The sequence below is a fragment of the Apteryx rowi genome, unplaced genomic scaffold (genome assembly GCF_003343035.1).
Source record: "Apteryx rowi isolate R43461 unplaced genomic scaffold, aptRow1 scaffold_141, whole genome shotgun sequence".
NCBI classification, from domain to species: Eukaryota; Metazoa; Chordata; class Aves; order Apterygiformes; family Apterygidae; genus Apteryx; species Apteryx rowi.
The window spans coordinates 1,685,438-1,706,181 of NW_020447653.1; the positions used below are offsets into that span (position 1 = coordinate 1,685,438).

The 20,744-nt window shown below is 46.8% G+C and overlaps 2 protein-coding genes and 1 long non-coding RNA gene across 3 annotated transcripts in view; 2 read left to right on the top strand and 1 right to left on the bottom strand.

Moving 5' to 3' along the window:
- Positions 1-662: 662 nt before the first annotated feature.
- On the top strand, positions 663-4,049 carry LOC112962081. The gene is made up of 3 exons (XR_003252196.1): positions 663-1,025; positions 3,215-3,428; positions 3,782-4,049. It is a non-coding gene; the product is annotated as an uncharacterized LOC112962081 (long non-coding RNA).
- Positions 4,050-6,579: 2,530 nt separating this feature from the next.
- On the bottom strand, positions 6,580-9,857 carry FOXR1 (forkhead box R1). Its single transcript, XM_026057906.1, has 5 exons — positions 9,713-9,857; positions 8,773-8,868; positions 7,979-8,175; positions 7,264-7,529; positions 6,580-6,844 (listed from the first exon to the last, which is right to left on the bottom strand). Exons 1-5 carry the CDS (start codon positions 9,855-9,857, stop codon positions 6,580-6,582), a joined length of 969 nt encoding a protein of 322 aa, XP_025913691.1.
- Positions 9,858-13,254: 3,397 nt separating this feature from the next.
- BCL9L (B cell CLL/lymphoma 9 like) overlaps positions 13,255-20,744 on the top strand; it is a 93,926-nt gene continuing 86,436 nt past the window's right edge. Inside the window, exon 1 of the mRNA XM_026057954.1 lies at positions 13,255-13,309. The gene's annotated coding sequence lies outside the window, so the exon portion shown is untranslated. The remainder of the gene's footprint in view (positions 13,310-20,744) is intronic.

Here is a 20,744-nt window from a genome sequence, read left to right on the forward strand (position 1 = left end):
GCAGGGCCCGTGGGGCGGGGGTGGCCGGGGCGAGAGGGCCTGGTGCCCCGGGTGGAGCTGGGGTGCCTGAGGGCGGCTCTCCGCCAGGGCCGGGGGGGCGGCAGGGCAAGGCCAGCGCAGGCCTGCTGGCCGCTCTTGGTGTGCCGCAGCCGAGGCTCCTCGTGCCCTCCAAAGGCCTGTTTCCCTGGGTGCTGCCTGAGCGTGTGTGGCTGCCCTGTCTGTTTAGAGAGAACCTTTTCCATCACCGGTGCCTGGCCATGGCTTTCCCTCTCCCCCGCCTGCCACCGCCTCTGTGCAGGCACTGCTGCGGAGAGGCCTGAGCAGGGTGGAGCTGAGAGTAGGTGTTGGCTTGTGAGGGCTTGCTCATCAGATAGGAAAACCTTGCTTTCTGTCTTCAGAGACCATTAGTTCTGTAGGAACTTGCTTCCGCTCTGTACCAAACTCTCAGCTCTGGTGTGTGGTTCTGGAGACTCAGTTGGCACGTGCGCATTTCAACAGATTTAACATAGGCTAAAATGATAGAGGAAGGAGGGGGCTGACAGGATGTGTGGGAGTGGCATGGAGTGAAGTTCAGCCTAGGTGACTCTTCTGATGCCATCTTCCTTGAGGAAGGATTGGGATTGCTGAATAACTGTAAGGAATAGGCTCACAAGTGAGCCACTGCACGTTTTGCTTCTGATGTTGCACAAATAGCCATAATGTTCTCTTTGAAGCACAGCAGTGTGTCTCTGAGGTATTGCAGGCTTTCTGTAAAGCACGGTCTTTGGCAGAGAGCTTATCACAGCTGTTTCAGAGCAGGGTTGCTACCTGGTGGTAATCTCACAAGCTTACAATGCTTGCAGAGATCTGGTGGGTAAGTCTAGAGTTGTAGCCAATGAAGTTTGATGCCTTTTTTCCTCTTCTTCCTTCCGGTCTGTGTCCAGAATGAGATCTTGGTAAATACCTCATGCCAGCAGTCTGTAGATGAGTGGAGAAGCCTTCTTGCACAAGACATTCTCTGGCTTCTTGAGTCAAGGAGCAAGATGGTGAGTTGACCTTGCCTGGAGCTAGAAATAGTAGCAGGCCTTTCCACAGAATATTGCATGCCCAGTTAGCTTGTCATCTCTGTCAATGTTTACAGGTATGAGCAGTGGAGGGATCTTACTGAGCCGCGTACAGGCTACTGGGCTTTCACCATGCTCCTRCATGAACTAGAGTATTAGGGTTACATGTGTTCATTTCTCTGTGGTGTCCACTCTGTGGATCCTGATACTTTTGATTAGGAAAACCTTCTGTTTCTCATGGTAGCAACATATTCTGAAAACATTGGACCGAACAGTGTGTGAGATAATGGAAAAGTCCTCCTGATAATGAGGACTTTTAAATGACTGCTAGGCAAGTCGCAGCTTCACTGAAGTGAGGATCTTCCACCTTCCAGAGAATCTAATATGTAGTCTTTTGGATGTGGCTAAATCCCAGCCTGGTCAGTCTCTCACTGCAGGATGTTCCGATTTGAGAGTCACAGACAAATCTATGTCTTTTTCCTATATCTGTTTGGAATTTCACTTGCTGCAGTTTGAAATCATTGCTTCTTGTACTTCTGCTGTGTACTTGAAAAGTGTGGCTCTATTTTCTCTGTAGCTCCCCCAGTAGATGGTTGGAGACAGCAATTAGATCCCTCCAAAGCTGCCTTTTCTCCAGGCTGAACAACCCCAGGTTTCTCAGCCTCTTGTACCTCATGTGCTCTAGCACCTTAACTATTTTTAGTGGTTCTACACTGGACTCTCCAATTTATCAATATTTTTTTTTTTTGTTACAAGTGCAGAGTAGCAGACTGGTCCCAGGGCAGATAACACCCTTCCTCTTGTTCTGGCAGCATTAGGACCGTTTGTTCTGTGACCGTCTGTGGAACGTGATGCCTTTAATGCCCACCCCACATCTTTTCTGAGAAGTCAGCCACAGCAGCAGCAGCATTTAGCCTGGCATTTGATGCCAAGAGGCAGGTCAAGAAATCCATGTGGCAAACGCCATCTTCGTCTAGCCTGTCTGTAACTTTATTTGTTAGAACACCATCTGAAGGCACTCCTTATATCTCTGACACATGCTGACCTCGCACTTAACTTCCTTTTGGTACAGTCTGCCTGGTATCATGGTCTGACTCCTTCATTCTCCTGCCTGGCCACAGACAGCTCTACAGCGATCTAAGCTTTTTGTCAAATTTCGTAAGAGCAGAGGATGCTCACAGTCTTAGTCTGGCTTGACTGAAGGAGAATATCTAAACTTCAGTGCCAAGTTTATGAAAGTAACTTGATTAACTCAGTGCTGCCATCTAGTGAGGCCACATCTTCAAAAACAGTTCACCTGAAATCTGGTCTTGCTTGTGCAGACTTTACACATGGGACTGGCAACTATTCCCCTCTGGCTTTTTAAATCAGTCAGATGAAATTAGTGCCCAGCTGTGTAGACCCACCCTGCACAGTGGTTTGTCTGCCCTCTGCTAGAGAGGGAAGCTACCATTCTACTGCATGCTTTTAGGCTTGAGCCTAGGGATCAAATAACTTTTAACATATTGGCTGTTCTTTTATACTCTTGTAGGCTTCTTACTAATGCTTTGTACAGCTTGTGTCATACTGTGAACTTGCCAGTCATCTATTAAAATTCAGCTTCTTAAAATAACCCTGAGCTTTTGTTTCCTGCCTTTGTGCTGTTCTTGAAAAATGTAATCTTATATCCTTCTTTAGTTCCTTCCATCCAGAATGTGCTTACTGGTAATGCTAAATCCCTTACCCTTCACATAAAGGAACGTGATCCTCAGTTTCAGAGGTATGGCACTCGCGTGAAATGAGTTGTCTGGCCAAACACAGGTTACTTCTGGCACAGCCAGGAGCTGCTACAAAGCCTGGATTCTTAGCCTTGTGGGTGAGAGAGGATTTATGAAGTGTCATACTCACATCAGACCTATTGTCCATTTAGCTGTATGCTATCTTTTGAGCAGACAATAGCAGACCTATAGGGCATTTACAAAGGGATCTCTTTTTCCGGTGTATTTTCAGCCTGTGCACAGCTAGTTCAGTTTTTCTGAACTTAAGGGTATAGCTAGCCTACTCTGCCTAGTAGATTTGGATATACTGTCTCCTGTCATCCTCTTGGTGTACTTCAGGTTTAGTATACAATTCAGCAGTGAGCTTCAGGACTTGCACCAGGACTATGCCTGTTGTTTGTCCCGTGTCAGCAGGATGCCCTGGCTCCTGCTCTACAGCTGGGGAAATGTGGCAGCTGTTGACACACTACTGTAGATAACTGGACTGATCCTGCTTCACCTCAAGCGACTGTTGCAGAAGCCGGGAAGAAGGTACCAGAAATCTATTCTTCTTGAACACTAGACACCTGCTACCTGCCTGACTTCTGGCCTGGGGACCTGATCTGCTTGCCTCTTGCTGGAGAAACAAGTAAGTCAGTAACACAACAGCAAGCTCTCATTTTCTTCTTTTCTTTTTTTTTGTCATGTCCTTGCCTCTCCAAGATAACTCTCTCCTGGCACTCTGTAGTACTCACTGATTTCCCCTAATTGAGCATTGCTGTGTGGAGGGATGCCAAGCGCCTTGCAAAGCAACCTGTCCACCAGTTTTTATGTGGATCCTTGCCTGCTGCTTTTACAGCTGGGCAAACAAGTGTAGCAGCTTGGAATAATGTCTGTGTGGTAGTGACTCTTCTCACTCAGCCAGCTAACGCATCCTCTGCATGGCTTTTGACCTGTAGACTGAGAGCCTTTGTTAGATAATGGATCAACTTTCTCCTGTAGTTTAGTCCTCTGGACTGGAGGAAAATTACAAGAGACAACAGCATGTGTGGAGGACTGAACGTTACAGGTGTGGCTGGTGCTTTGTGTCGGTGTGTCCCCTGCAATGTGAGATGCATGTGATGGTGCTGATGAGTTTGGAGCGAAGAATCGCCTTACTGAAGGAAATGAGATTGGTCTTTGTTTTCYTCCCTGCTTCTACATTTGAGTACTGGTGTCATGATGCTCATAGCAGACTGCAAACATGACCCTCCAAGGAGGGGATGAGGGAGCGCACTACTTTTTGTCAGGTAACAATTTCACACTCTCTACGTGTGGTAGGACTGCCCCTGCTGGGAAGTGATTTGTGCAGTGGTGATAGAGGAGTCAACACTTGTTGTTTGTGACCAGGCCTCCCAAGGACCTTGAACTGTCAGTAAAGAGCTAAATTCTTTCTCTATATGATTTCTTCATATTCCTACCTAATTAATCCTCTAAACATGGCTCAAAAGCTAGATCTTATTATAATGGACTAGTGTTTGTCATGCTTGTAAACATAGCAGACATACCTAAATGAAACAATCTTTTGAATAAACTGAAGTATTTAAAAAGCTAGAACTGGAAGTATAGTGTGACCTACAGCCAGCTTTTTCTTTAAACAGATGATTACCACAATTTTTTTTCAGCTAACAGCTGAGATCACATTAAGCATTTTTGTAGAAAACATTTGTAGGAAACATCTGAGAATGTTAGCATAAAACCATTGCTGTAACGAAGAAGCAAAGCTGCAGTGAGATGCAGCTAGGCTGTGTTTAGCTTCTTGGTAATGAACGGGCATGACATCTGCCCTCTTTAGAGGACAAAAAAACCTCCTAGAAATACGAGATGTGATGAATGTGGTGTGTCAGAATGGAAGGGTGTATGTGAGAGTGGTCTTGTGTACGCTACATCCTTGTGGAAGAAGGCATACTATTGTGATGGTCCCAAGTCAAGGAGGAATCTGAATTTCATCTGAAGAAGGGACAGGGAACTTTTCTGCCAGTTGTTTTTTGATGTRTGCCTTTGTGAAACAGGAAAGCAGGAACAAGTTTCTCTTGTAAGATCATCTTTATTTCCTAGCTTTGCTACAATATAAAACTTTTTTTTTTTTTTTTTGGAAAGACCTGCATGAATGTATGTAGAGGCACAAGGAGCTGGAACTTAAGTTTTGCTAAACAAAGTAGTGCAGTTGAAGTTTTCTGATGTAGACTGCTTGGAGTCTAGTTCTAGCTCCACCTTCCTGCTCAGTGATCCACAGTACAGTACAAAGAACAATGACTCAATAATTCAGCTTTCAGTGCTTTCATTTCTAAGTTGAGTACAAAAACATCCAAAAAAAAGGGGAAAAAATAATACAAGCTCAGAAGGATTTGTCCTATCCTAATTTTTTTTTCACAAAGAACCTTTTCTGAAGCATCAAGGAACATACTGCCTGACAGCGGTAAGAAATAGCTATTGGTTTAAAGGCCCCAAGTTTGAGGCTAGGTGCAATATTGTTCCTCCAAGAGGAATAAGTTACATTTGGCAACCAGCATTTTGTGGGGTGGGCATCCTTTCAGTTGTCTCTAGTGAAATAAGAAGCCTACATTATTTTTCATTCATACCAGGTTTTCTGCTGAGAGACAAAAAAAGTCTTTGTAGATGCAATCCAAAGGATTCTCACAGGTAAGTCTTCCTAGAGCAGACTATTGACAGGGTATAGAACTCAACTCTACTCTGGCTTAGCTAGCATTAAGCAGAAGAAAATAAGCTCCATAAGCTCCTAGCAACCCAGTTCTGCCAGGGATTGGAATCACTAGTGTTCTCATTCACAGCTAGTCCTCACACTAGCTAGTGCAGTTCTTTGGAAGCCACCTGTGGCAGCACCTGAGAGAATAAGCTTGATTTGGAAACATATGGTACATGTTTCAGAAGCAGGGAGCGAGAAGGAATCATAGACCAAACAGAGACCTCATGAGTTCTGCAAAAAGAGAGAGAGAGAGAGAGAGAGGAAGTTGTGGTAGCTTTGTGGACCGTAATGACTGCTCAGGCACTGGTGCTATAGCCTAAACCTTAATCAGTATTAAGCTGATAGGTATCGTATTGCTGAGCAAAGCAATACTGGGATTAAGGCTCTATGTTTTAATTTAGCCTAGTTTGTTTAATTAGAGAACAATTCTTTGGTGGTCTGGAGGCTAAGCCCCCCTTGTGTGGGTATCTCTGCAAGTATCTTTAAGCATCTAGTACAATCTCATAGGCCTAAATGTTCGGCAGCATGTGATGACTGCGTGCTGGCTTGGATGCCTGCTGTGCTCACAAATAATACTGTCTGGGAGCCTTGTGCTTGAGCTTGTTTCCCAGCTTGGGAGAAGCGCCCAGTGATATCCTGCAACAGCTCCTCAGTTCTGAGGAGCAACCAGTACGGTTTTCCTCAAGGTGAACAGAAAACGTTTTCTCCACATGTGAAAAGAATAGAATTGTGCCTGAACAGAGTGCAGTGCCCTCCTGTCACTTTCCCTTCCAAACAGAGAAAAGGCTGCTCTTCAGAGAAAGCAAATGGTAGTGCCCACATTGCTCATGGGCATGGATGGGACACAGCAACTTAGTTATCCCTTTACTTAAATAGAGGTAAAGGCCAATAAGGCCCAAAGGTAAGGCCTCTGTTCTGGGCAGTCATCTCTATCAGGCGTTCAGCTTAGCCCTCTCTACATGGCTCTCCTTGACTTCTACCATACACACAAGATCTRCATCCCTCTTGCTATGGGAATCTTGTAAAGTCTGACTTGCTCTGCAGTTTGCACTGATCAGAGCAGGGCTCCTGCCTTCTGAAACATACCTGGTTCACTCATGCTTTGGCGCACCAAGTTGAGAGCCTCTTTGGGCAGAGCCTGTGCTTCCTCATGAAACTTTTTGCGTCCTTCTGGGGTTAGTTTCCACAGCCGTAACTTGCGGTTTCCCTCACCACACACAAAGCGAGTGGTTTTCTCAAAGCTGCTGCTGAAGCACAGGTTGTGTCGGATAGTGTTTTTCCAGCTATCTGGGGCTGTTTGAAAAAAGGGGAAGTGTTGCCTGCAGAGAGAAAAGATTTGTACTGAGCTGAAGCGCAGAGAACTTGGAGGCTGCAATAAGTAATAGGATGCATTATATCTGAGTGAGAGATGAAAGAAAGGTTCCTCCCTGATCCCTGTGGTTGTAGGCTGTCTGGAGCAGCTGAGCAGAGCAGCTCTTCATTTTTCTAAGGACAGTAAGAAAGAGGTAAAATTCCAGGTCTCACTCCCTGCGTGTTTACAATCTGTACATATTTCCTAGTAGGAATAGAGGGGAAGCAGTTTTCTCAGTGGCATCTTGAGCCAAAGGCAGAGCTGAGAACAGAACAGAAGTCCTGACTGCCATATCCCTGCTCCTCAATGAAAGGTAAGATACTTTTGTACCCCGCGTCCTCTCGCTTCCCACAGTCCGACACTAAGAGTTGGGAGAACAGTGGGTACCGTGTGAATTGGTAGATCTGCTGTACAGTCAGACTGCCATCTGCACTGTTGCCCAGGGCCAGGGTGATGAGAATGCAGTAGTTAAGGGGGGGGCGTGGCCAGCCTCCCGTGATTTTGTTGCTCGCCTGCCTGGTGCTTTTGGGCTTCTTGGTCTGAGGTCTGGAGACTTTTGCTTCCTGAAGCACTGGCATCGCCTTGAGTTTGGGAGTTTCCAGCATCTTTTGAGGAAAAGGGATGTCCACACATGAGGCATCTTCATCCTCAAGCTAGAAAGAGCAAGAGCAAAAGGGAAGGGRTTGTATTAGCCCTTTGTGGAATGAGGGATTGGGATAAGCTGTTCTCTTTGGGGGAGGCTGGGTGTGGTGGGCTGTGTCTAATGAGCTGGGCAGATCTCAATCCTTTTGTTAGTGGAGTAACGGTGCTTTCCCAAAGGAATTTGTATCTGATAGTCTCAGCCAAGAGGCCTAGTCGTGAGTCGGCAACTAAAAAGTAACCTGCCACGCGAGGGCTAAATTAAGGAACCTCACTGTGCTATTGCTGTGCTGTCCTTGTTCTTCTGTTGGGGAAAATTCCAGCCTCAGTTCCAGCACTTTGTATCCTCAGCCTATTCATCAGACAGTTCTGTGCAGTGACTGACCCCTGCTATAATAGGAGGCAACTGCTCACAGAACAGCTGAGCAAGAGTCAACTCAGATTTCTTGCAGGATCAGTGAGCTAATATGAAACCCAGGACTTCCCAAGCAGTTCCCTTTTGTACCTTCTCAGCCTCGCTGGAGGATGATAGCACATCCTCCTCGGAACAGTCCAGGTTAGAATAGTCCGAGGATGTGTTTGTAGAGGAAGCTTCTGTAGCAGCAGTGGCTGAGGAGGGCACTGGACTGTCAGATCCTGCGGAGTCTATGCCGGGTTTTCCTGTGATGGGGCAGGCCAGACTGGGGTTTACCCACATCCACAGATGGGGCTGCGCATCGGGTTCTAAGGAGAAGAAAAAATGTCACTCCACTGGTACTAGCTGAGGACCATTGCAATAGACAGGACCCTGCTGTCTGGAAACAGGCTGGGGAAAGTCTAATGGAATGCAGATCCAGAGTCGAAGGTCCCTAACTTGCCTTCTCATCCCTCTAAACAGCATTTTATTTCCTGTTTTGCTTACAGTGTGCATATCTGGGTGTTCTCACACCACTAGATCCAGCGCGAACAACTGTGCTCAGCTCTGAAATTTTACTTTCTCTTTTCTCTGTAGTGAGATGAGTCAGAAGTGTGTGAATTGCTCCGTTTAGTCCTTTCCCAAGCTTTTCTACTGAAAAAGTAGTATTTGGAGGGAAGTGTGTCTACAGGTACAACTACGTAATTATCATATAGTTGTCCTAAAAAGAGGGGTGAACTTGAAGCTTAGAAAAATTCCAGTCTGGACACAGACTCTCTGGCTAGCTAAAGAAAAGCCCTTTTCCCATGACATACCCTAAAACACCACCGGCCTCTGTAGGTAATACCAGGCCCCAAACTTACCATTAGCCTCAGGTGGTTCCCCAAGGATTGGGTGCCTGTGTGCCAGGTGGTGAGCTTGCCACTTCAGCGTGTGATGGCTCAGGTTCTCATCAGTAGCTGGTAGACAGTGGGAGTCCAGAGGCGATGTGGTGAGTTAGGGACATTTAGATACTCTTCTCCCCCTCCTCCCCAAAAGGAGCATTTAGATCCTATTTTTTCCCCCCAAGATGTGCGATGTGCAGAATTTGGATTGGGAAATGATTCATTTTGGCTTAATGAGTGACCAGGGTCTGGGCTACACACACCAAAATTTCCGTCCTTTGTTTGGGCCTCAGCAGAGGGGGCCTTAAATATGGGCATAACGGCTAGACTCTTGGACTGCAGCTAAAGGGAAGAGTCTGGGTTGTTAAGAGAGATGCTGTTCTGAGTATGCGCAGGGGAAGATGCAAGTGCTGCAGGTCAGGTAGTATTGTAGCTCTCAGACTGCTTGGGATTGTTACCATGTCTTTTCATCACCAGAGTGATTTAAAATTGAAATGACTAAAGCAGAAAGCCATAGGAATAACTGCTGAGAAGACTTAGGAAAAAAAATGATTTTCGTGTTTGCCATTGAGTTAAACACTCTTTCCAGGGATAAGACTTGTTTCACTACCAGCTGCAGCCCCAGTCAGTATTGCCAGGTTATTCCACACCAGCACTTCTGCAACTCTCTCTAGAAGTTGTTCCAGTAAACTAATCTCATATAAATCTATATTTTTGTCCCAATGCATTTTCTGTAAGCTGCATGCCTTATACAAAATTACAAAAAAGAAATTTCTTGTTCGATTTGATTGGGTGTAAACATATAGCGAAATAAAATGGGGTTTTCATTAGGTTCTAGACTAGAATTTACTGAATATTAGATTTGATATTTTTCACCTGAGTTTTGGAGACAGCAATGTTTTTAAAAGAAAGTCAAGTCAATGAATCCTTCTGAGGGCCTTACCTTGGAGAAACCATTCAGTGGTGGTGGTGAGTTTGAACTCTTCTGCCATATCCCAGTCTTCAAGACCGTTTTTTAAATGCAAGTTTTCCCAAAATGATTTGTTTTGAAAACTCAAGTACATTTTCCTTGTAATTGCAAAGTAACTTCCAGGTGTTGAACACAGTGAGATCTGTGAGGGTGACACAGGATCCTACCAGCTTGAAGTGCTCTGTATGCCTAGTGCCTTGATTTCATATTTTTTTAAAAAGGATATAACCCAGCTGAGTGAGGGCTGGTCTCTGTTTCACACATGTAATACCTATTAAAGAACCTTCCAGTGACTAAATGGTCAATACTGATGGRGCAGGCAAGGTGATTGGGAGTAAAATAGGTGTCACCTTCTAGGCTTTSTTTTCTGTTCATTTAATTTAAAGTCTTGTTAAATGATCCATTCCATTCCTGTGCTAATTAAGCCTAACTTTTCTTTTCTTTTTCCCTCTGTTTCTGGTTAAATCACTGTATTATCTAGGATCTTCAGTGGACTGCTATGGTCTGAGAACCCAAATGCATGTGGAGGCAGGAATGATCTCTGAGGGATAAAGGTAGTGCTTGGGATCAGCTTGCAGGTACTAGGGAGCTCTCTCTCCCTGCTTGCCTGCCCAAGGGGGTTGCGGAGGTGGAGTTGAACAGATAGTTTTCTGTTCACTTTGTGACTCTTGCTTGCTCCACTCTGCATGGATGGTGTGTGCAACGTACATTTTCTTTGGATCTGTGTCTGCACAATGCAACGTAAATGTGCGCTGTGCCAGCTGTTTAGAGGCAACAGTGTTTAAGACAGGAAGCTACTTTAGATTCGCCTAGCCAAAGTACAGAGGAGGTAATGCAATTGGGGAAATGGAGCCAGATTAAGCAGGTATTTGGTGTGCTCTTATAGTGGGTCTCCTCCAAACTTTTTGTGCAGCTTGAGGACACGATCTAAATTCTACTCATTCCTAAATTGCTTTTCACACACAGCCCCTGCCTAACCTGTCCCAGGTATTATGAAGGAAACAATGTGGCTTATGTCATTAGAGGGTGGTATTAATACAATCTCATCACCATCCTAGTCACCCACTCATCCTAAGTCTACAGCTGAGGGGGTGTGGGAGATAGGTGGGGTAGAGGAAATCAGTAACTACAGGGAAAAATCAAAGCCTTGGCTTAGTACCAGCAGGAAAGAAGATTTCAGGTGCCTTACGTATGTTGACCGTTTTGTAGAAACATACTGGTTATGCTCAGAGCTGTATAGTATGATTTGCTGCCAGTCTGTAGCAAGGTGAGAGAAAGAGGCTGGGTTTTTTGCACTTGATGAAAAAGATTATGCCATAATGTTGGTGTAAGAATGTTGGGAATTTCTCAGCTTAAAAATGAATTTGGTGAACCTTACACCACAGGCTTGGCTTCCAGTTGATTTTTTGCTTGGTCATGAAAGAAAAAACGGTAAGCTGCTTTTCTCAACTGCGGGTTTGAAGTACAGTGTTTTGGGCCAAATGTTCCTGCACTGTTTACTGACACTATTTTCCTTCTTTGAGTTTTTGCATCTTTTGAGATGAGCTGTCGAACAGTGAGTCAAAGATGAAACCAGTCTTCTCTTGAAAAGGTAACCAGCAAAGGGCAGAGAAGGATCTTCCACACTTGTTTTTGCCTCTTCAGTAAAAGCAGACCTGCAATTTTGTACTGTATTAAGTTTTGCTTCGTTTTTATTAGGCGTTTGGTAAGTACCAAGCCAATGTGGCTTGGCTTCTGCTAAATGCAGAAGGATGCAGCCAGATAGCTTTTTCCACCCTTCCCTGAGGAAGCGCAGTCTTTAAAAGAGATGCACTCTCTGTCAGATTCTTGAGGTGTAAGCAAGATGTGGTTGGTTGGTTGGCTTCTTCAAAAAGTTTGAAAGAGCCCAAATCAAAATCCTTTTTCCCTGTCTGGAATTGGAGTCTAGTATTTGGCTTGGGATATGTAGCAAACAATTCAACTACTACAGTATAATAATTTACCACAAGTCACTTGACCTGCTCTCAGTACCACAACGTTGCTTTCCTTTCTGTTTGAAGTTAAGCTCTTATGCAGCACAAATTAATATGCATCATCTGAGGCCTAGTAATTCATTAAGCTCATAATTATCTGTATGCACCCTCAATTAATGCCTCACCTATCCCTATAACCTTTGCTACTTCTACAGTAAGCTCGTGTAAAAGTGCTAGACTGGACGTAGTTGCATTAATAATCTTAGAACAACATGAGCATTTGTGGAGGGGTGGTCCTGAGACAGCTAGACCTTGCATGGATAAAGTATCTTGACCTGCTTGTTCTTCAGCCAGGCATGACTTTCTAAAAGCAAGCAGGGCACCRTATGAGGTTGTAATGTGAAAAAAAAAAGGCAGAAGAATACTTTGAGGGGAGGTTTGTCCATGGAAAGTACTGTAATAGTTCTGTGTACTGCTTTCCAGGTGTCACCCCCACATCTAGCAGAGCTGCAAGAAGATGACTGGGAGAGTGTAGCTTGGCCGCAAGAGGCTGTATGAGCTGATACTTCATGTATCCCCAGAGAGGTTGTGAATTCACCTGAAGCTCGTTCAGAACCAGTTCCTCCTGAGCTGGGTGGGGGCTGGCCAGTCGCAAGCTAGTGTGGAGTAATAAAGGAGGTGAGAAACAGCCCCAGCTCTTCCAAGAGCTTCTAGCAGCTACTGGCTGCAGCTAATTAGAGTTCCCTTCCTCCCATCTTCCACAAGGTTTCAGTGCCCGCAGGGGAGGGTGGCTGGTCTGTGAAACTGGTAAGTAACACTGGGGAAGAGGAGATGCATAGCTTTCCACCCCGAGAAGCTCTGAGCCGCTGTACTTGGACCCTGACAAAAAAAGATGTGAAAAGAGCTTGTTAAAGCTTCCAGCTTCTGCTGTAGGGATGAAAAGCATTCCCCCTTGTGATAATGTTTACTTCTTACTGGTAGACGTTTAAGACACTTTTATAGTACAAACAGAGTGAGTAAAGCATAGAARTGAAACCTATGGCCCAGTCTATGCAAAGAAACTAGCAGGACTGGGAACAGAAGCGTTATATTTCCAGCTCAGAACCTAAGAATGTTTTACATATAAACAGTTGCAACCACAGACCTTTCCCTTAAGTTTAAGAAAAAGCTAATAGGCCTTATTTTGCTTCTGGCCATTTCACGTTCTGAATCCCTTCAGTTTGTATACTTTGTATTCTGGGTCAAAGTTTACAATCCCTGAGTTCCATCTTACTAGCCCTGCTTTCCCAGGGTGAGATGGATCTTGATCAGATCAACAGAGTGAATCTGTGGCAAGTGAGGTCTAGGAGTGCTGAATCCTTATCCCCTATTGTTTAACATGCTTCCCTCCTAAGGTCATCTCTGTTTTTCTGATCGCCCTCTAGCTCTAGTCTCAGAAGCAGAAGAGAACCTGCTGACTTCGTTCCTCCAGAGAATGTGCAGAAGGTCAAAGTAGCCAGCATCTGCATCATGAATGAGACTACTGTAGAGAGGCAACAAGCTGGAGGTGTCTTGGCTCAGGACACCTGGATTCTTCAAAGCCAGCTCTTCTCAGGTCAGTCCTATTGTTACCAAGAATATGTATAATCATTCCTGGAAATTTAATGCATATGTATGTGATAGAACAATATAAACTTTAAATGATGCGACACACGGTGTGCACGTTGGGTGGAGCTATCCCCCGTGCACCCGGCGCCGTAATAAAGAGAATGCCTGCTTCTTAATACTACATTGGTGTTAAGGAGTTTTTCTCCCGATTTCGGTGACACTATCTGCACAAAATCCAGCTGATGGGATGAAAAGCAGTCTGACCAGCTCCCACCACACTTCTGTAACCCTGAGAACTCCAGGGAGGCTTTTTGAGATTGCAGATTGGGTGTGGGGGCAGGTGCAGTTCTCCTTGCCTTGCCCTTTGCAAGCAACAGGGTCTTTTATGTTTTTTAGGTAACTGCACATTACTGCTAACATTTCCAGCAAATGAAGTATAGTGCATGCAGGAGAAACAGGCAGTAGTAATTGCTATGTCTGAATATGTCATGCATAGTGGATTCTAGCGGGACAGATACAAAGTAGGATCCAGACTGGGCTGTATTTCCACCAGTATCAAGGGAAGGGGTGCACCAGGTGTTCTCTCCCTGTGAACCTTAGGGGATGATGTGTGACTAAGTAGTGTGAATCTTGCTGAGGTTCAGGATGCAAGGGAACTAGACTCATATCTTAGCACCCTGAGTGTAACTCTTCCTCTCTTTTTTTGTCTCTTTTTGCGTCTCTGAGATTCTTGGTATTGCTCTGAAAGGAATGCAGTGATTCCTGAGTTAGAGGCTGCTTTTAGCTGTCAAATAAGTGTCTATGGTGCTTATGGCCAAGTTCAAGCTAAGAATGATGTAGGTGTGTTTCCTTTGATCCCAGAGTTGGAGAAGTGTAGTTTATAGTCTGTGCTGGATGTCCTTCTCCCCACACTCAAGTCCGCATACAGCAGAGAATAACACAGTTAATGCAAGGTGTCTGCAAATTCACCTAAATCCATCCAAATTTGAATTTGTTGCAATCCCTTCCCCAGAGAACTCAGTCTCAGGAGCATATAGAGATCCTAAGAAACTATTGCCATCAACAAGTCGTTGATCTCTTAGCATGGGAGCCCTTTACAAAAGCTGGAGTCTGTGACCTTTCTGGGCCCATTTCCCATCTTCTGGTGTTTTTTAAATTAAGACTTCTTGTTTGCAAATCAACAGAAAAGACATTCCTGATTCTAGACATGACTGTGAGTGTGCTCAGTTGCTTTTCAGGGTGCCTGACTCCTGCATGTGCATTGCTGGGTGTGCACATAAGGTGGAGATGTCTTAAACCACCCTTATGGGGGTGTGTGCGTGTGCGTGCAAACATGCTGTCTGTGCACATGCATGCAAACATGCTGTGTGTGTGCAAACCTGATGTCTGTGCACACGCAAACGCGCTGTCTGCACAAACATGCTGTCTGTGTGCATGTGCGCAAACATGCTGTGTGTGCGCGCAAACATGCTGTGTGTGCGCAAACTGTTGTCTGTGCGCGTGCGCACAAACATTTTGTGCATGTGTGCACAAACCTGCTGTGCGCGTGCAAACCTGCTGGGTGTGTACATGCATGCAAACCTGCTGTGTGCACACAGGCATGCTGTCTGTGCACATGCGTGCAAACCTGCTGTGCGCGCACAAACATGCTGGGTGTGCACATGCACACAAACCTGCTGTGCRTGCGCAAACACACTGTGCGCACACACTGTGTGCAGACCTGCTGAGTGTGTGTGCGCGTGTATGTGTGCGTGCGTGTGCAAACGTGCTGTGCGAGGTCTTCTAGGAAAGCCAGAGAAACTAGAACTGCTGTTGTTTCTAGAAGATGTATCCCAGCTCGCTCTCCCCTTCAGACGTAGGGGAGCTCTATAACTTAGCTTCCAGCCCCGTGTTGTCATTCAAGTCTGACCTCTGAGTCTCTGGTTAATCATTTAGATGCTGTGTGGCTATCATGGAAGCCATAGAAGGAGAGGCATCGGTTGAGGATCAAGGGCTGCCTTTAGTAATGTGACAAAGAACTTAAATTTGACTCAGTGTTCAGGGACAGAGATGCTCCTACTTTGTAGAAATATGACTTTGGGGGGAATGTTGCTTCAGTTGCAGGTATAAATGGTAATGGCTAATGTAAGAATTCAAAGACACTCAGATCAGCATGGCAGGTCTGCATCTTACAGGAGGGTGTAATCTGCTGGGTATTTGCACATCCAAGCAGCTTCAGTAGCAATGAGGTGTTCAAGGCAGCTCTGGAGCTGCAGGGAGTTAGCAATCTGAAGGGAAGCACACTTGTGGTGTGAGATGTTATGTTGAGAACAGCTAGGATTCCTTATTTTCACTCAGGCTCAACTCTGGTCAGTTGCCCTTCATCTAGCTGTTGGCCCAGCTCGACTTTGGGAGGGCTGGTGATGCTCTGGTTTTAGCTGCAGAGTGCTGCTTCTGCTATAATTCCCCTGATCTTCTAGCTTGTGGGGGATGACTCGTATTCCATGATCCCTAAAAGCTTTGGATGTGTGTAGAGTAACATCCTGCTTGTCTGTGGTGGTGTGGCTGTATCATCTCTTGTCTTGGCATTCCATGAGGGGTGGGCTTGCTTATGTGGTGGTGTATGTATAGAAGCAAAGACAGTGGAGGCTCAGGGCCTGTGGATACAGATAATGCCAGTCAAATGTGTATTGCATCCCACAGAATGGTCTCTATGCTAGAATAGAGATTAGTTTCCAATTAATTAGTATTTTTCCCCATCTTCCTAGTATAGGATGTATTGTAGCTGCCTGGCTTGTCTTCACACAGGGTCGCTCCTGCTGTGTTGGCACTGCTTAGTGGCCCTGTGGCTGATGCTATGAGTATAATGTAGAAGAAGCTCCCAGGATTTGTGTGGGCCTGGGTAAGAACAGTCCTTTCTATTAAAGAGAGGGAAAGGGGAAGTGCAGGTGGGCAGAGGGAAAGGAAATATAAGGCAGAGAGAAGACCAAGACACTTCAGAGATCGTTCCATCAACAGTGGACCTGGAACTGTGTCAGGGTTCCCGGTTAAACTTGTCGATGTCTGGGTGTGTCTCCGTATGTAACGCAGGTAGATGCTGCTCCTGTCGTAACTTATTTGTGGCCTCCTCATGACTTTAGGACACAGTAGAAATACTTGATGATTATTAGCCATGTTCAACAAATAAAGGTCAGACGACTTGTCAAAACCCCAAATCTCTCTCAGAGCTAGGGTTAAAACCCAGCACTTATTTCTGCCCAAGTGAGCTATGTGAGTAAGGATCCTGTCTGTAACTGAAGGTGCTGGTATGTTGTCTGTGTAACATGAGGACTGCCCTGCTGGCCAGCAGAAGTTTCTTGGTAGGGAGAGCCAGTGCACGTACGCAGGTAAGGCAGCGTGTAAGCACGGAGGGAGGGAGACATACCTTCAGTGTGGCTGAGATTCAGGCAGCTGCCAGTCCATTGCACTGCTCAGCTGCTTGAAATCAGTTGTGCTTACTGCGTGTCCTGACTTTGAGTTCTCACTGAACAGAGAAACTATTTTTCTGGTGGGGGAAGGGCAAACTTTTACCCCCCACGTCCTTAAATTCTGTGAAGTTGTAGCAAAAGAGCTGAACTCAGATCTCTGCCCCTCCTCCGAGATTTTTCAAACCACTTCAAAGTTGAGTTGGCGGATGATTCAAACGAGTGGTTCTGCTGGGTTTGCTGCTCACCTTTAGCGCTGCTCCCCCATGGAACAAAGCATGGCATTTTCCTTTGATTTCCTTGCTTGAAAGCAATAGGGGAGAGAGTTTGAAATGTTCTGCAACTTTTTTCTGTAAATGTGCTCTGATATCTTCCTAAAGTGCTGGTCTCTGATGAGGGTGGATCAGAGGCAGACTGACTCTAGGGCACTGGTTTGAGGGAGGAGACCTTAGTCACAGGGAAATTAGCTCGCAGCCACGGACAGGCTGACGCTGGGGAAGATGCTCCGGCGACTGAGTTGGCAAATGCATTCCCGCCTTAGTTGTGGTCCTCCTCTCGGGGGGGTTAGCAGGGGGCCGCAGGTCTGGGCAGAGGCGCGCGGGCAGGCGGCGGAGCTGCGGGAGCCGCGTCCTGGGGGCCGGCAGCGCGGCAGCGGGCCGGGGGCTGCGGCGGAGGCGCCGCGGCCGCGCCCGGGCCCGGGGAGGGAGACCGCGCTGCGGGACGCAGCCCCGAGGGCCGGGACCGCGAGCGGCTGCTGCCGGGGGGCCGGGGCGCGGCGCCAGGGGGCGCTGCCGGCCGCGCTCGGCGCTCGCTGCCGGCCCGGCGGGACGCCGGCCGCGGCGCTCGGGAGTTGGCGGAGCGGCGGCCGGCCCGCGCGGCCCGGGGCCTTTCTGTGCCCGGAGCCCGGCCCCGCCGTCGCGGCAGGAGCTGCCCTCCCCGGGCCCGCTGCCCTCGGGGCTGCGCCGGCCCCTGAGCCGCTGCCCGCGCTGCGCCTGGAGCCTGCCGGCTGCTCGCCCTCAGCCGCCCAGCAGCCGGAAGGGCCTCTGGCTCCACCGTTGCTGTGAACGCAGGTGCGAGTCTGAGAGCCGCGAGCCGCTCGGGGAGAGGCATTAGGGACTCTGACCTCTTCCTCGATAACTGCAGGGAACGGGCAGGGCAGTTGCCAGGCTAACACCCTAGATGATGCTGTCGTCCCAGCCCGCACTCGCTGGAGGAAATGCTGCAGTCCTTCAGCCAGGTCCCACGCTCTGCTCTGTTTTTTACTTTGCAAAAAGCAGTGGGGTGAGCCCTGAGTGGAGCAGGGCTGCCTTGCATTAAGAAGCATCTCCCAGAAGTGGAGTTAGTACAGTTCGTGCTGCCCTTTCCTGAAGGGGAATGACAGGTATGGCTTATGTTCATACCCAGGGATGCTAACAGCTGGCATCCCACAAGTTTGTTATGAGGACAAAGTGATAGTCGTAATACGTGGAGAAATTGAATCAAGGAGAATGTGTCAGAATTCATGACTTTGACCACCTGGGAGGTGCACACAGGAGGGGTTTCCAGGGCCTAGTCCAGTCTGACTGCCCTTTGCTTCTCCCAGCTCAGCCAGTGTCTCTGGGAGGGACCTGTTCTAGAAATATATTGGCCTCCATTTTGCCTTCTTTTTGCCAAGAGGAGATGTTAAACAGTAGAGCACATGCTGTCAATCTTGTCCCAGGTGGGAAGAGGGAAGTCAGTGACTGCGTACACTGCAGCAAATGCCCGAAACGTGCACTATGTTACTTCTCTCTATAAGGGCACTTCTTGTCACAAGTGAAAGGCTGGATGGAGGTGATGGTAGAGGAGCAGGGTCTGTCTGTGTGATGCAAGTTCATATGCTGCCTTCTGTGGCATCAGAGCTTGAGACATTTGAAAAGCTTTACGCATAAGAACGTCACTTGCAAGCAAACAGTGGTGCAGGCTCTCCCACATCAGGTGAGTGCATTTGTTACACAGGATGATGCTGATGTAGGGGTCTGACCACATGCTATAAGATCTTTGGTTCTGTCACGTGGTGCCCTCTGCACCATACTGGGCCGTTAGCTCAGGGAGGACCACCTCCTACTTGAATCGACAACCCCACCTTATGCCATGTCCCAGAGATCTCTTATCAGAGTACAGACAGACCTTGTCTCTGCTCAGCTTTTGAGATGACAAGATCACAGCTTGCAGCAGTGCAGCTGCACTGCCAGTGTGTGCAATGTTTATTTAAGAGATACCAGTCATAGGTGCAATGCTTGGAAACAGTGGGATGCTTAGTACAGAGAGCAACAATAACAAAGCGGTAGGAATTGGTCATGTTGAAGGAAATAACAGGTGACAGACTTCGGGCTAAGGTTAATAAATCTGGTCTGTTTTTCTGGTGAGACTGACCATGTTTATAGCCAGTGACACTATCCTATGTGTTGCAGAGCTGCAGAATCAGGAGGAAATCTCCCCTTGTCTGTTGGTTCAGTGCTACACTGGATGCCTGTTACATGGCTCCGTACTGGACAGCACTGAAAATCTAAATACATTAAAGTATGTATTCGCCTGTCCTTCCCTGGAGGCAAGAACTGATGCTAGAATCACATTCACCTTCTTATAGCAGTATGACCCACGTATCAGGGCACAAGCCTTCACCCAGGATGTAATTTGGTGTGATGCAGCCTAGCTCCTCTTGCTAGTGAAGAGTCACTGAGATCATGAAGACCACATTGYTGAAAGTTTCGTCTGAAGAAAAGACCTTTTCTTTCTACTGCAACTTGAAACAAGGATGTTGTATCTTTAAGGCACCCCCTTCTCATTCCCTAATACCTCAAGGCCTCTGAGTGATTCTGGAGGAGAGGATCAGTGCAGGAGTTTAAGGCATCTTTCCCTGCCCTGCTGCACTGCTCACTTACTGCTCCGAAGGCTGTGCTTTGCCGTTGCCATGGAAACCATTAGTTGCTAAGCAACTGGAGCATCATCTGTGCTGAGCCCTCGCATCTAATTATCCCATCACAGTGGCTGAGAGGGGCTTGGGGGGGCGAGGGGGGGGATTAACTCTTCTACCATGGCAGATCCATTGACAACACTTTAGTAACATTTAAAGGGACACTGTCTCCTTTCTGCAGCATTTATTGACAGTCTGTTGCTCAGGCGATTACTTGGTTTTCTCGCATCATTTTAGTGTGAGGAGAAAGACAGGTTTAAGCAAGCAGCAGATGATGCTGTCTGTGCTCATGGCACTCTTGTTGCCCATGCTTGCAGTCCTATTGGGAGTTTTGGGGTCTTTCTGGCTGAGTTATGCATGACGTGCTTAGCTTTATTTTTGCCTGGTGCAGTCCTTGTCCTGTGGACTCTGTGCTATGCTTCTAGTCCTTCATATATTTTCTTCGTTGTGATCACCTTGAATATTGCCTTTATGTCGCTGTCTCTGTCCCAGGAGCCTCATGTTATATGTGCTCTATGAAGTATTGCTAACTCTAAATAACGTAATTCCTCCCGCTGTCTGCTTTTAGGGATGGCCCGAGCACAGGCCAGACGTGTGCTTCTAGCCTTTGCCCAGGGATCGGTGAGCCTTTACGCTGAGTCCCACTAGAAACCGAGTGTCTACCACGTCAGATCCCACTACAAAATGCTGTTCAGAATAGATTATGCAAATCTCTACATTTTTGTTGCCTCTTGTAAGATTTTCTCAACAATGGAATTGGTGGGCAGCTCACTGTTTTCCGTCTGCCTGCAGACTAAGGCAAACATTACATAACTTGATATTCAGTTCATATTGCATTGCAGCCAGGAGTGCTAGAGATTTATTCTTTATGGAGCACTGAGAATCTGAGATACAAAGCAGCAACTGATGAAGAGCTCATTTCCTGAACCTCTGTAACTGGACAAATTCAGCTGCTCACCTCTGAATTTTGATAGGCTGGATAAAATAATCAGTCTGAGAGCTGATCCTGACTTTGAGTTTGCAAATCTAAGCTCGATGTTGTGCAAAACTCAGTATCCCCATAT

What these genes read in the sequence shown, in the direction of transcription:
- FOXR1 (XM_026057906.1), bottom strand. Translation starts at nt 9,857, where the DNA reads ATGTACTTGAGTTTTCAAAACAAATCATTTTGGGAAAACTTGCATTTA. An exon ending in GGCCCTCAGAAGGATTCATT is followed by an intron (nt 8,869 to 9,712) that starts GACTTGACTTTC and finishes ACTGTCTACCAG; the next exon opens with CTACTGATGAGAACCTGAGC. An exon ending in GGAACCACCTGAGGCTAATG is followed by an intron (nt 8,176 to 8,772) that starts GTAAGTTTGGGG and finishes GCCCCATCACAG; the next exon opens with GAAAACCCGGCATAGACTCC.